General features: G+C 44.3%; 1 protein-coding gene across 2 annotated transcripts in view; it reads right to left on the bottom strand.

The window, feature by feature from the left end:
• Positions 1-5,806: 5,806 nt before the first annotated feature.
• Positions 5,807-16,137, bottom strand: part of ARID5B (AT-rich interaction domain 5B) — a 117,983-nt gene continuing 107,652 nt past the window's right edge. For both annotated transcript variants that reach the window (XM_086467110.1, XM_086467109.1), the window contains 2 exons: positions 12,017-12,215; positions 5,807-7,957 (listed from right to left, as the gene is read on the bottom strand). In XM_086467110.1, the coding sequence (XP_086323236.1) occupies positions 5,807-7,957; positions 12,017-12,215 (2,350 nt within the window). The remainder of the gene's footprint in view (positions 7,958-12,016; positions 12,216-16,137) is intronic.

The following is a 16,137-nucleotide window of genomic DNA, read 5'->3' as shown; positions in this document are numbered from 1 at the left end:
TTACATTAATCCACAGGCTAGGAAGGACTAAAAACAGAGCAAGGAAGCAAGCATAGTGCTGGAAACCAAGTTGTGCTGGCCACATCTGCAGCTACTGCAAAGGCCAACATCCACACCTGTCTGCGTTCCACACACACCACCACCATACCACGCCCCCCGCCCCCCCACCCCCCCCACCCCCCCCACCCCCCCCACCCCCCCCACCCCCCTTCAGGTGTCCACCGGTAGGCAGTATTTTCAATATGAGAAGAATAAAATGCATCAGCTTGGCAAAGACAGAAATGGATGGGGGGAAAGGTTTGCTAGAGGGTCCCATCTTCTCCCAGAGCTTCACAGCTGGCGCATGGAAGGCACATAGGCGTGACTATTTACTGTTTCTCACAATACAAGAATAAAAAAGCATCAAAGGAAATTATCAGGCAGCAGGTTAAACCAGAGGTAGGTTTATTCTGTCTGCTCATGCACAGTGCATACTGAAACCATGGAAGCCCTTGCACAGCCCCCTCTGAAGAGCAAACGACAGAACAAGGACTGGGACACCACAAGAGAAGAGAGTTTGTCGAGGGCAATTAAGTGCAGCGGTGACCCTCTCACTGGCTCAGGAAGCACCTTGCTGGGAGCTGCACTGGCAGGCCACACCACGGGTGCCCATCCTGCCCTCATGCCCACTCCCGGACTGTCCCCACAGGAGAGGCGGTGCAGGGCTGCACAGAGCTGCTCTGCACAGCCATGTGTGGACACCAGGCAGGCATCACCCCAACTTCCCCCAGTTCACCCAGCCTGTGCATCGACACAGCCCCTCGGTGCACAACACCGCTGCGCTGCTTCAAGTGTGCCCAACGGCTGCCTCTTCCCCCCAGCTGGTATTTCCCCTTATTTCCCAGCACACCCAAGAAATTTTTTTTTTTTTTTTTTGCGACTTTCCCCCAACTGCAGCACCTATCTGGAAGCCTCATCTAACGGTGACGCCAACCTGGTCTGTGCTCGCCCAGCGGCAGCCTGGTGAGGAGAGTTACCTGCCCGTGGTGTGCTGTGCTCCCGTCTTTCCCTGCAGGCTGGGGGTTACATCGCCGACATCAGTGCGTACTGTAGCCGCACCCCAGCCTCCGCCCGTGGCTTGCGCTGCCCTCGGAGATGCTGAGCCAGAAGGGGCTCCTGGGGTGCCAGGAAGTGCCAGCGCTGCGGACAGCCCCAGCTGTGCGCCTGGTGCAGGGCGGAAGCATGAAGTAGCAGCCGCTGCCTCCAGGACCACTCACAGCTCCAGCTCCTGGGACCCTGAGGGACGGGGAAGGCTCCCCTGTGTGCCCCCCACCCCACCCAGTCCCACCGAGTTAAGCCACCGTGTGGGATGACCAGGCATCCCTGGCCACTGGGTACGCCCGCCCCACTGCCGAGATGTGCTGGGCGCGGGCAGTACCCAGCCCTGGCCTACACAGATCAAAGGATTTTCTCATCCATGGAGACCAGGAGTGCAACAGCGCTCGGACAGCGCTCGCTGTGCTAACAGCTTCTCAAAGGGCCACCAAGTTCAGGCGGGCTCTTTGGACCCATCAAGGAACTGATTACAAACTAATTTTACTTGGTGGTTGTTTACTGTCATCAGCAAAATTACCAGTTAGCATCTGACTCCAAAATCTTACTCATGGTTGAGCTGGGAAGAACAGGGGGCGATTTTGAGATCCCAGCTCGAGCCCGCAGTACTGGTGGAAAAAAATTCTGCTCTGACAGGCAAATGGTGCAGTTTTGCTACTGGGGCCACTGGCTAAGCATGGATGTTATCCCCTCAAAAGCTATTCCTACAGTCAGCCTGACTGCAGCCACACTTTAATGTGAGCACACTGTAAAAAGAGGGGCACTGACTGAAGATCTTGTCTCTTCCTCCTTTAGGAAATTGCAGACTTCCATTTCTTTAATCTAATCATTTGCAGGAGGAGATATTTTCTCTAGAAAAGCCAATATAAGAGGGCTGAAAGGTCGGATGGGATAATACGTAATCCATTGCGATAAGGGCTGTTTACAGAATTATTAATCAAACACAAAAGGGAACAGATAGTAACATTTTTTATTAAATATTACAGTGGATCAAAAAGTACAAAATATCTTTTGCCTGCTATGTGATTGGGAAACTATTGGCACATAATACAGTATCAAAAGCATTAATAAGTACAATTTGGAAAACATACAAAAATTGAGTGTTTATAGTTGGCTCAGCTTTATTTCTGGTAGTGTTTAAACTAACGCAAAGGTTACTCAATAACCTTTTAAATGGGAAACTATATAATATTACTGGGCCATTTTTATATATACAAATCATCACCTTACAGAGCATATAGGCTACGTAACTTGAATCACAAAAAAGTATACAATATTTACAACAAAAGAAAGTTAAAAAAGTATAAACAGCTAGTAGGATTATGCTGCCATTATTAGAACATAGTTAAAACTGAGGGGCTGGGGGGAGAGGGGAGGAGAAGGAAGAGAACAAGCGAGATATCAACCACATGTACAGCAAACACCGCAGGGAGAGCCCATGGTAGCACGGCCAATGCTGCCCGCCTCATGCCAGCGCAAGAAGTCCCATTGCTCACTAAAATCATGACCACTGCAAAATTAGGCCAGATGCGACCTCGCTGACCTCCGTAAAGAAGGGAACGAGTGGCGGAGCAGTGAGTGGACCCCAGTGGGTGGTCTCTGGAGGTGGCAGCCCCACACCCCCCGAATGGGGCAGAGGTGCTGGTGGAGGCAGGCACAGTGCTCGCCTCCTGCACCAGCCCCAGGGGCTGCCAAAGTGACTTCTCTGCAGCTGGGATAAACCACTTCCTAGGCACAGACACGGCGGGCAAACTTCTCCTGTCAGGCCAGCATGCAGCCAGGACAGACCTGCTACACAACGCCGGCTTGTTCCCGCCCAGCCTTGCTGGGCGTACGGATTTTACTGGGAGTAGACCCTACTTCCCACATGTTTCGTGAAGTCCAGCTCAGCGTGCATCCAGAAGCTACACGTGAGCTGTTTGCTGCCGGGCCTTTTCCTTTGAATCTCACAATCTTTAGCATCCCTAACGAATCCTGGACATAGTGCGTTGGAATTGCAACATTTCTTGGAACTGGCTCCTGGTAAATAGATTTATGACTGTACTGCCAATTAGATTCTGCAGTTTCCTTTACAAACCTACCAATAACAATGGTTTGGTTGCACAAAGAAAGGCTTGTGCAATTTCATTCAATAATAAGGCCCCTTGAACTCAATCAATGCAAACAAAGCCCCATTTAAGACATTAAAAAAAAAAAAAGACTTTTCAGCCAATGGAGAATTGAATAGTCTTTTGAAAAATTTCCAAGATTTCTGTTAAGAGATTTTAAACAAATAATGCACTGCTTCTGTTGGGGGTTTATGCTACCATTTCTTTTCCTTTGCCCTGACATTTTGCCCAGTATATTATGAGCTTCCCCAGCCAGCAGCGGTCAGTCTCTTCATGGGGCAAGCGAGGAGCCTTCCTCCCTTCTCCCCATCCCCCAGCCCCACACTGCCTCAGCACGGCTCCAAAATGCCTCCATCAAACTCCAACAGGACATAACCAAAAGGGAACGCAGACACTTTGCATAAACAAATGCATGACTCCAGGACGCACAACCGAAACAAGGAAGAGAAGCATTTGCTTTGCCAAACACACGACAAGCTTCTGTTTGCATTTGCTGTGGATTTTTATATTCTCTCCCCTTCCCCCCGCCCTCTTCCCCCCCACCCCCAAGCCCCCGATTCTCACATGATTCAGATCTAGTGCAACTTTATACTAGAGATGTCCTCCACACTGCAGCCTCTGCCCAGATGAGCCTGTGGTTCTGCTTCCTGTACGATTTGTGGAGCAACAGGATGCTCTGCACTGGCACATCCATGTTCTAAGTTCTACTAGTCTGTTTATCGATTAATTAAATATAGTTTTACCACAGGAATATAAAGTATTTAATTGAAGAAGCTGGATCTTTAACAGCAGACGAGTATATTATTCTGGTTTCCACCTTTGGATATTAAGTATGATACATTATATACTGTATTTGGTTTCATATCACGGGAAAATTTAATGACATGCCTAGCATGCAAAGTGTTTGTTAGTAGTTTCCATTTTTCTTTTCATATCGATTACGCTGTCTTTGAACACTAACTGAGATGGTTTGAATCACAACCAATTTTCACATTGTAGAAAGCTTCCAAGTCACACTTTGCTTTATCGATGTCTATGCTCAGCTGCGTGGTGGTGATATCCTTCAAAGTGAACATACATCCATAGGGAAGCTCTTTCGTTAGGAAAACCCAGCCCTCCCATGCCTGGGCTTTCCCCTGCGAAAGGATGCCCAGGGAGCGGCTGAGGTCGTCATGGGGGTGTGGAAGGACCACCCCAACCACTGCACGCGATCCCCTACCCATTCTACCAAGATCAGCCCGCTCCTGAGGCACAGGACCCATCAGCCTCTGATCCAAATCAACACTGGCTCCTGTCCTAATCTCTGAAATTCTCGACATTCTCACAAACCACAAATCTGTTTCCTGGACTCCTTTGTCATCCAGCAGCTTGTGCCAGGGAGGTTTTGTTTTCTAGACCATTTCTCTGGCAGGCAGGAGGGTTTCACAGCCCAGGTAAGGTTAAGTACAACGCTCGACAAATTCACGGACCACAATATGGGAAAGCAAAGCTCGGTGGGAGGGGAGAAGCGGCGCAGGAGCCATTGCAACAACAGGAGGAGGGCGAGAGGTGCTCAGCACCTCGCAGGGGTGGACTGTGGGGAAAGGAACCTTGTTGCTTCCTTGCACCATAACATCACCTACAGTATGTTTATAACCATTAAGAACCAGTTGCTTCAGTTTGTAAACAGTAAACGTTACCACAAAAAGAAAACAAAAATGCTGCTCAAAAGTATAAAGAAACTGGAAAAATTACAAATGCAATTAAAAAAAAAATTAGGACAGCCACAGCCTTTAAAAAAAGTTGCAGACAAAATGATACTGTTTAATTTAAAAAAAAAAAAATAAACCCAAAACAAAAAAAAACCAAACATAAAGAGCACAGAATATACTGGACAAACGAAACTATATAAATTATTGTGACCAAATGTGACACTGGTAGTTTACGAAGTGGATATGTACAGTCAAATTAAACAGTGTTTACCCTTCTGTTCTAATAGTGTTAAAATGAAAAATCTATTGCCGTTTTACTATACATTGCATTGATTGGATCTTTGAAAGTCAGGAAAAGTTACCCAAAAAAGCACATCCACCGATTGTACAGATTCTCGGCCCACTTCTCCTTTCCAGGTTCATCTCGAGTCCTTGACTCATTTGGAACAACACACGGCCTCCGGCCCTCGGCTCATTGAAAGGCAAACGCAGCCCTCACCTGGGATTTCAGTGAGCTCAGGACTGGGCCTGCATTTCCACGGCTCCCTTTGAACATTTGCTCTTACCATATACAAGTCCTTTCAGAAAACACATATGCAAAATCCAATGACCTTTTCCTTTTTTTTTTTTTCTTTTTTTTTTCTTTTTTTTTTTTTTTTTTTGTGTGTGTGGTTTTTTTTGTTTGGTTTTCTTTTTTGCAGGGGCAGGGATAAGGGGTGAGTGGGCTGATGTGGGAGCCAGAATTAAAGAAGCAGTCCTGTCTCCATCAAACTCCGAAGTGCTCCTCTAGGTGGGATACGACTGCACCCTGGTTGACAAAAATGCAGATCGCTAAATCTGCGAGACACCGTCATAGGGGGAGGAATGTTGCTAACTTCACTTTTCTCCTCAGACCTTTTTTGTGAGTGAGGGGATTTACAGTTTTGTGCTGGGATGTACAGAGGATAGCTGGGAAGCTGGGAATGCGGCTTGAGGGTTTATAGCAGCTAAAGGATAAATGCTGTTATGCAAAAGGTCACCGTAGGAACTTCCTACAGGTGTTGCTGCAGCTAAGTGTCTGTACAGTTGCTGAGAGTTTGCAGGGGACGAGAGGAATTGTCTCTGCACCATGAAGGAGTGAAGAGCCAAAGGCTGCATGAGTGGGGAGAGCACGGTCTGGTTTTTCAAGTACTGCAGGGGATGAGAATACCCAGGTGGGAGGCGATTGCTCAGCCCTGTACACAGGCTTCCTGGATACAAGCCTGGGAAGATGGGGGCTGAGAGGGGAAATTTGTGGCTTTCCAGCATGCTTCCAGAATGGAGGCCATGCACCGGCTTGCTGCCTTCCCCCTCTGGGTCGGGAACCTTGTCTTTCGCCGGGGTCTCCTTTGGTAAGTGCAGAGGAGAGACAGCTCGGATTTTTTTTTCAGAAATTACTTTGTCCAGATCCTCAAGGCTCCGTTTCAAAGGCCGGGCAGCCCCCACGTTTTGAGGGCTCATTCTGCGGCTGATGATAGGATGCACCATCCCCTCCATCTTCCTCAGATTCTCCAGCCTCTGGGCCTGCTGCTTCCCAGACCTGTGGAGCAACTCACTGTGTTTTTTTGGGGCTGTCATGGCCATGGGGGACACACGGCAAGCTTTAGGGTTACAGTCTAGGGTCACCACCTGGCTGCTTGCAGCCTGGAACGGGGAGATACCTTTGCCTTCTTGCTGGGCCATGGATGAATGAGGGAGGCTGGGGCCCGGAGCCTTTGCAGTCTGTTTGTGTATGCTCTTTGGAAGACTCAAATCTGTTGGCTGATCATCTGAAGAGGCTTCCACTGCTGTCTTTTTTTCTTGCTGATGCAAAGATGGGCGATAATTTAAATTTAGTTTTTCTTGGTGTTTGTGTTGAGTAAAAGAAGAAATATTTTCAGATTCTCTGAACATGTCCCGGGGGAGGTACTTTGATGTCTGTTCATTATTAAGGTGGTGTTCTGTGTGCCTATAAAGGCTGTGCAGATGAGGTGATGAATAAAAATCTGCCAAGAAAGTGGGCACACGGGAGTGCTGCAATGCCCTTTTCTCACTCATTTTATCTTTGCAGTCCTGGATATCCGTCTTCGGTACATAAGACTCGGCAAGAGAACTGAGGTGATGTTTTGAAAAATCACAGCGCTGAGGATCCGGTTTACTTAGCACATCATGTTTAAAAATGTCATTAATCAATTTCCTTTCTTCCTTGGTTTTGAAACTCTGTACATGTTGTATGACTGAGGGCCTATTAATTGCTACAGGATCAGAATTAGGGGCGTGCGGACCTTGCAATATGCTTGAGGAAAGTTCATCTCTGCTGTTCAGTTTCTTTTTGCTGATCAAAGGTGGAGGAGAACCATAAGGATAGCTACATGACAAGGCTGCCCCACTGACCTGCGACAGCAGCTTCTTCTTTGCCAGGGGCGACATGATGCCTGGATTACCCTTTGAGTAGAGCAGCGGCGTGTAACCAAAAGTGGAGTCATCGTTGATGGACCCAGGCAGCTCCTTTTCCTTGAACATGTCGAAGTTCTGGACCACCAGCACTTTGGGCGTTTGCTTTAGTGCATTGTGTATATCTTCGTTTCCCAGCTGGTCCACTTTCACCGTGCAGTTTGCGATGTAATCGGCCATCTCTGGCAATTTGTCATCTTCCACGTCACTCTGAGTGGGCAGCTGGACCGGGAAAGCTGTGAAGGGCATTTCTGGAGGTTCGCTTTCTAAACTGTCAGTAAAAGCTTTGTGTAATCTTTGTTCAGGCTTTGTGTCTTCGAGGGCATCTGCTGGGGGGTGTAATTGTTTCGAGACGGTGGCATCGAGCATGGTGTCTTCTTCTGGGGGCACGGATATACTTGAGAAAGAGGATGAGTGCTGAACCTCCTCCTTGGTTTTCTCACTGTTCGTGCTGTTTTCTGTCAGGTCGGTCTTTTCCAGAGGCAGTGGCCGAGCTGTCTCTGGTAAAAGAGATGCAGGGCCTTGCATGGGTTGTTTTAGCTCTCCCACTGTAGGGTGTTCAGGGAAATTTTTCTGGTCTGCTGATTCTTGATCCTTCTCTTGTTCTGATGAAACCTAATAAAACGATTCAACAGAGAGTAATAAGAATGCAGTGCATTTCAGCAGACTCTTCATAAGATTATACACTGTACACTGTTGGCTATTTTTAGAGGAGTACTTGTCAATCACCTTGCAGGAATGTGAAGGCTCTAATGCCAGGTATTGGACTCAAACAAAGATACATACCTCCCGGAAATATTAAGAAATACGTCATCCCTGCCAGGGTCACAATAAGGCATTTCAAAACAGCAGATGTTTGTAACCTGATGAAAGGCACCGGTGGCTTGACTAGATAGCTAAATGCTGAGGTTACAATCTTTTAAAATTAATTAGGCAAATGCAGGAGAGCAGATTTGCTAACACAAATGATAAGACTATAGAAACTTCTCCCGCTAGCCAACTTCACCTATGAAAACAACACGATTCCCATGTTTTTTCTTATATAAAGTCTCTCCAGCATAGCTATCTTAAAATTCAGTGATCACAGAGGAGATCATTCACACCCAATTCTGCCTTAAAGTGTGAAAATTACAGAAATGGCATACTAGGAATCCCTATTGTAGGCAGCAAATCACTGCCACAGCTTAACTAGGACACACAATTTTTTATTAACGGATTAAAATGAAGTTGTCAACATTCAGTAAGTGTGTGTGCCCGCTATTACAAGCATGGCTTTTATACGTTATCGTCAATGGGACCACAGCTCTTTCTGCTTCCCCATTAATAAAGCTTGTGTGCACAATTCACACCATTCATCCCATTATGTAGCTGGCTGAACTGTGACCCGCAGAGGTCACCAAGGCGTCCCATCTGCGATCCAGCTGACTGACAGCCCTTTTCAAAACTGCTGTCAGTCTCCTCTGACATGTCGTGGTAGAAGACAGTCATAAAACAGCAGCATTGTCCGAGTCCTTTATTATTATTGTTTTCTTTCTTTCTTCGTTGTAAAGATAAGACGCATTGAGAAAGTTATTATCTAAATGCTGCTTTATGGTCTGTCATAGGAGCGGGAGATTGGAGAAGGCCCTAACGAATCTAACCCTCTCAGAGATTTATTTCTTCACAGCTGCTTTTAAATATTCCTGTCTGTTTGGCTGGCCTATTAGTTACAGTGTCTGTTAGTCATCCTAACTTCTTTTTAAACTCATAGCTGCCTTTTGCAGCCAAATATCATTATTAGGTCCTTTACAAAGTACCATCGCTAGTCTCTTGAGCTTATAAAATTACAGGAAAATACCAGACAGATGAGCAAAGCAAGGAGGAGAAAAAAACCCAGAAATCATATTTAATAACTGTACATTCTGCTCTTTGTTTCTGTTAAGCAACATTTTGATTGAAGTTTCAGCTATTGTGAGGAAATGTGCAGTCTAAGGCTAACAGCATTTTGTCTGGCATCTCGTTACATTGACAATGTCATTGTGACAACAGGAAAACAGTGAAAAGCACAAAAGCAAATGCAACCCGAATAAATTAAAGTTATATTCTCTCCCTGTATACTTCTTATGGTGTATGACTTGAACACGCAATTGAGAGGACCACACATTTGTAACCTGATTATGCTTTTACATCTCACAGCTACGGCCAGCTTCTAGGCCACATGCAGAAATGGTTTAAATGGTGGTTTGGTTGGGGCCATGCCTACACACCTACACAGAATCACAGAATCATTAGGTTGGAATAGACCTCTGAGATCATCAAGCCCAACCGTTGACCTAACACCACCATGCCCACTAAACCATGTCCCGAAGTGCCACATCTACATGTTTTTTGAACACCTCCAGGGACAGTGACTCCACCACTTCCCTGGGCAGCCTGTTCCAATGTTTGACCACTCTTTCAGTAAAGAAATTTTTCCTAATGTCTGGCTACAGAGGCTCCCCATGAGCCACATGCCACCACTGATGTGCCTGGATGAGGACTGCACCCGAACATGGAGCCTGGCATGGGACTCCACTACTAGGGGACACCCAGGGTGAGAGCGACACACAACCTTTTGCCTGGCTCCAGCAGATTTCACTCCACCCAAAGAAGCTGGACATTCTCCTTTCTGCTGGCCACGTCCTGGGCATGGAGCCCTCCTTATGGCATAGCGTGGATGAGCTCTGCAGCTCTGCACTCACCCTGGGTAGAAGCATCCACCCCTGCAGGCCCCTTCGCTGCTCAGGGCAGGACACGTCTTCCATCCCAGTCAGGGAGGAGACGTTAATTCTGCTATAAAAGGTACCATTTTACAATAAGAAACTGCTGTAATTGTACATTTTCATTGTCTCATCTAGGCTCCCTACATTTCTGATAAGCAGAGTTTACTAACTCTTCCTGCAAACCACACAAAAATAACTGCAGTTTAAGCAGCAGGAAGTTTGAGATAGGGAACAACAAAAGCAAGGAAATTCAAAGTTAAGGCTGACGCTCTGTTGCTGATTTGTTATGTCGTGCTTAGCAGTGGTGGTATGGACAGTGTGTAACGTATCTCGCTGATACAAGACCCCTCAATAAATAACGAGGCACAAAGGAGTGACAGGGGAAGGGAGCACAAGCCTTCATTTTGCATCTTCTTGCTTTGGGCAATTTGTGTTCAACCTTCCAGTGACTGAAGCAGGTTTGTGTGCACTCTCCTCTCTATGCATTTTTTATCAGAAGTGGAGGGCTTTTCCCCCCAACAGAGCTCCTTGCTTTAAAATTACAATGTGAGAGAAAACAAAAAAACCTCCCTCTCTGTGGAGTGCTCTTACATTAGATATTAAAGGTACTGTTGAACAAGGCAATTTAAAATACAAATTCTGTTTTGGAGGGGAGATGGAATTGTCCTTGTAAGCACAACTTAAAGTGGTAGTGGGACACAAAAATCAAAATTTTCTGTTCTCAAAACTGGGTACACAAAGTCTCAGATGCATCCATGTTCACTGGTCCTGCATTGTTTTTTTAAACAATGAGAAGGGGGATTGTTGGTAGCTGACTCAATACCAATTTCCAAACTGGTTTAGAAACAGGACTTATGTACCGGCCAGACAGCAATGAAGTCAAAGGAGCAGCCACAGTCTGCCGGGCATGTCATGTGTTTCGACATTCTTCAAATACTTACTTTCACTGCAACGCCTTGAAGGCTGCTGTGATCTGGCAGACTGAGACAGGAAAAGAAACGTCTTGTGTAGGGGTTGTGCATGAGGAGCTTCACCACCTCGTTCAGATAGGGCACAAGCAGGGCACAGGAGAGAGTGGACAGGATGTGCAAAAGAAAGTGCTTAAGTAACACTGGAGCAAAAACCCCATTGATTTTGTATCACTCAGCAACATGTGAAATTCACCCTTATTTGCAGTCACAATATGAATTCTACTGATCTGTCTCACCCCAGGCTGTGAACACAAAATCTCTTCCATGAGGGCTGTCCTATGTCTGGAGGTACGCGGCTCTATGTGGAAACCGAGGCCTGCCCATATGAAGCAGATGACAGAATAAGAACCTATCTCAGCTGAAAACCATCTGTGGCATGTGAGAGGGAAGACAGGGCTTGGAAGGTGGTTCCCTCAAAATCTCACCTTCTAGTCCAAAGAGAAATCTATTATAACATGATAAAAATCCTGGGGAGTGGTAGGTTTTTTTGACAGACGTACATACATCTGTAAGCACAGAAGGGCTGATCCAGAGGTTACCATTACAAAAATCAGCTGTGTCCAACAGTTACCACAGTATTATCAACAGTATTAGAGGTTCCCACACCCTATACTTAGAATAGGAAATAATTGTGGTAGTTGTGTGGTTTCCTTTTGGCAGCTGCTGATCTTTTAGTGGTGACCACCGTATAAAACAATGAGCAGAAACGGTACGTGTTACATCCAGTGCTTGGTCTTCAGCCATCACTGCTTTGCAACATGGAGCTAATCGGTTGCCATTTGTGGCATAGCAAAATCCCAACACAGCCAGTACCACAACAACTGAATTTCCATTGCTGAGCAAACTCAAAGGCCAACTGGTTGGAATTCTCCAGTTTAAGTTCCGTATTTTATCATTGGATTTCATGTGATTAAAGCTGTACATTTTTAATTGAAAAGTTGAAAAGCAGGAAAGCAACCAACCTCAGATATATCTTGGGGTTTCTGTGCATTATCTTTTTCCTTCTTGCTCTTTTGGTTTTCATTTTTGATGCGTTTTGTTCCAGACACTTTTGTTTTCACTTCACCCTCCTGGGAACTGTTATCCTGTTTTCGAGGTTTCACTGGAGGCAGTGGCTTATCTTCCTCTCCTTTAATAAATCTTTCATATGGCAGGATTAATCTAGGGGATTAAGGAACAAATAATTGATCAGGTTTTGCAATTCTAGCACAGAACAAAATGTATCTACTATGAGCAGTTTACTTAATAAATCCATTTCCTTCCAGGCCATAAAAGCAACAGTGTAAACTCTACATCTATAAATCCAAGTATGATAAATCAATTTATCTGGCAAGATTATCGTGTGGCATAAATTCAGTGGAGTTGGGGTTGGTGTAGATCAGTTGTCATTAACGCTGCAGTGGTTTGTGTGGCTACACCAATTTGTACCACATGAGAATATAAGCCACTATGTCTTAGACTGATTTAAAAAAAAAAAAAAAAAATCCACCATTTGTTTTTATTTTCCCTCCTTACCCTTAGAAGCATGCAGCAAACCCCAGGACAACACCTAGAGAGCCACAGCCAACTTGGTAACAGCTACACAATTTCCAGGCTGGTGGTTCCCCTGAGTGCAAGGGCAAGTGCCAGGAACTCGGCAGAAGACGAGAGAGTAGGGCTGCAGGAAACCTACAGCTGTGGGCACAGCACCCAGCATGCTGCCATCAGCACCAGCCCACTGCCACCCTTGCAATGCGCCCATACAGTGACAGTCACCATGCTCCCTGCCTTCGCCAGTGAGCCTTTTTTAAGGAAGAAGGAGAGAGGATAAGAGCTGAAAGTGAAGGATTTTTTTCACTGCGGAACTGTTCTCCACAAAGTGCATGAAATTGCTTTAAAAAAGCAAGGAAGAAACACAAACAAAAAATAACTCCCCAAAAGCATCAAATACACTGAGTTTTAATCTATCTGTTTTCCCTTTGCAATTCTTCATCTGAAAGGAAAAATAACTGATATAATTAAAAGGGATGGATTGCATTACAATCTCAGTTTCAACTTCAGTGATTAAAGTTTTTATAATGCATTTGGTATGATTAATGACTCACTGTGGGATTAATACAAGACTCAGACTTAAAAAATATGAACTTTAATACAGCAAACATAATTTGTGTAAAAAAAAAAAGACAAGTTGACTCTATGAAGAAAATACACTTTGCTTATAAACAACATAAATCTGTTCAAATACCAGGAATCCTTAATTATCTTTAATCTAAGACTCCAAGGCAGAAACCTCTTTGGTTCAGATATTCGTTTGTTATCCTAGAATCAGTTTCTAAGCATGCAATTTTGATTTACATACTTAGATGTTCAAACACAGTTTGGGCTTAAGAGAGCAGAAATTAGACTGCTCGTGACCATAATATTTTACATTTTAATAAAATACAACATAAATTATGTTAAAATATAAACCTAATTTATGCTATATTAGAAACAAAATTCATTAACTGAGCATGCTCTGACATGGTATGTGCAAAGTGGCGTGAATAATACTTTCTAGCCCTGAATTTGGCAGGGCTCCAGTAATGAAGCTAAGCAGAGCCCACAGGGAATATTCATCTTCAGATCCCATTACAAACTGAGTTTAAACATGTTACAGCTGCTAAAACTGGAAACTGCTCCCTCTATGTAAACTTAGCAAAATAATAAATAGTTGCCAAATACCTGCTTTCCACTGTAACATTACAGTTAATGTTTATATAATAAAAAGCATAACTAAGCAGAATAAGAAAAAAATAATCTTGTTCATACTTGAGGCTGCTACATTTCATTTGCAAAGTGAAAATATTGGTGAAAACACCAAATTCTTCGCTGCTCTGCACAAAGCACTTTGGCCTCACTAGAGGCAAGGTTGGGTTTCACACAGGGCAACATCGAGGCCACTCTGCCATGTGTTAAATATTCAAAATTGCTTTTAATAAAAACACATTTTATTACAATAATTGTTAGCACTGCGAGGGGAGTGTTTGACTTTGTTTTGTTTCCATGGGAACGTGTTGTCCATTAAAAATCTACATATTCCATCCGTAAAGGTTTCAGATGCTGTCCCGTGCCCCAAGGGAGATGGAGACGCTCAGGCCCACAAGCGGGCCTTTCTGTGAAAGACGCCGCGTGATTAACTCCGTGGCTATGGCCAGGACGGGAGCAAGGCCCGGGCCGACATGATTAATCACCACTTGCGTGCTCTCCACCGAGCCTTGTAGGGTAACGTGGGACACAAACTCCTCCTCCTCCTGCTGCACCCCACCAGAACTCATTAGCTTTGGTGCTAATTAGTAACCATGGCTTAAATTTCCTTTTCTGATCTTAAGGGTTCATGTGGGAGTACAAGGTTTTCATTTTAGTTATTTTTCACTGAGCTCAGCAGTTGGCAGGCCGACAGCAGTAAAAATACATTTCACATAGCCGGTCAAAGGCCTGGAGCCAGCGGCAGGAAATCTGGAATTAAATGTTTCGTGTATCGGGGAGGCGGCATGACTAAGGTAAAACTGAATCAAAACACAAGGGTGGCTTGTTCTAGGATTTTTCCCTCCTCATTTGAAACAAGGGCCGGCAGGCTGCCGTTCCCTGCCACTGCCGCCGAGGTGGCTTTTGGGGGCCGCAGGGGGCAGCTGGAGAGGAGCTGGGCAGGAACGCGGGCTGTGAGACCCCAGGGAGCTGCACCGAGTCGAGCAACACCAACAATTGCCGCTTCATGTAGAGATTTCCGTTGGTTGCAATTTTCACTGAATGTTTTTTCAGTTATCCTGTCATGTTACAAGACAATTACCCACAGGATATGATCTTATCATTTGATTATTAGAAGTTTTTATAGTGCAGGAGTAATAAAGCTAATGTGGCTCTCGGAACATGTAAGCAGCCAGCTCAAATGCCATGAAAGCAGTCGGCTTAGCCAATTTAAGGTCAATATTGCCCAACACCAGAAGAATGCGATCTGTTGTTAGCCAAATAGTTTAGCAGAATGCGACATGTCTGAAACCAGCATGAGTTTTGGGTTTTTTTTTTGTCAAATATTTGCAGTGCAGGTAAGATTTAATCAGTCTTTGCACACAGAGAGGTAAAGACGACGTCCAAAGAAACAGAGCCAGATACTTCGAATGCATCGCACTTTGGAAACAACAACCACGTTTTCAGTCAGTTTGAACTGTGGTTCTATTTCACGGCAGGGGAGAAGTATCAAAGTATTCATAAAAAAGCAAAAGAGGGGGAATATTTTGTGGTCTAAAGAATATTTACTTGTAAAGCCTGCAAGGAGACCAAATAAAAGGGTCTTTATCATGATCAAGATTCCAATATTAAGATTAATAAAATGTATTATTTATAAGTCAATTAACATAAATAGAATATATAAGCACCAGTATATTAAAAAAATCTTTCCACAGGCAGCAGATTTTTAGCAGCATGAGGGTTTTTTTTTTCCTTTTCCTTGGAATAATACAAGAATAACATTTTCCAGCCAAGAGCAGAAACAGTAGGGGAGTCTTTGCTATCACAGGGCTTCTTATTAAATTCAATCACTGTGAAAAGCCAGGCACTTTTTTTTTTTTTAAATAAAGACAACTTAAAATCAATACAAGTTAGATGAACAAATCAGTACTATACTAATCCTGATTTATTACAATCGGCAATATTAAGTTTAATCATGTATAAACTGCTACTCAAAAAAAGATTTTGCTTTACTAAGTCCTGAATTAAATAAAAGTGCAGAGTGTACGGAGTTTTTAGATCTGCATCATCCGATATTATGAAAAATTCAATGTACTTCTCTGCAGCAGATGTCAGAGGTCAGCAAATCTATTACAGTAATGTAAGTAATCTGGCTTTCTGCCAACCTTTTTTTAAAAAACACTGAAGCAGATAATTTTATATTCACAAATTCTAAAATCCTCCAGGGACCGAATCTCTTTCCCAACAAAAAGCAGAAACTTCACATTAGAGAAATATATTTCACAGTATATCAAACATGTCTTCATCATTAGCATTTCATAAAACGAAAAAAAAAACCCTTAATCTTTATTAGTCAACATTTTTTTCCCAGCTACAGAAC

Source organism: Leptosomus discolor, chromosome 6, assembly GCF_034619465.1.
Source record: "Leptosomus discolor isolate bLepDis1 chromosome 6, bLepDis1.hap2, whole genome shotgun sequence".
Taxonomy (NCBI): Eukaryota; Metazoa; Chordata; class Aves; order Leptosomiformes; family Leptosomidae; genus Leptosomus; species Leptosomus discolor.
Note: the sequence above shows the minus strand (reverse complement) of the source record. Positions and strands in the feature narration are given on the sequence as shown.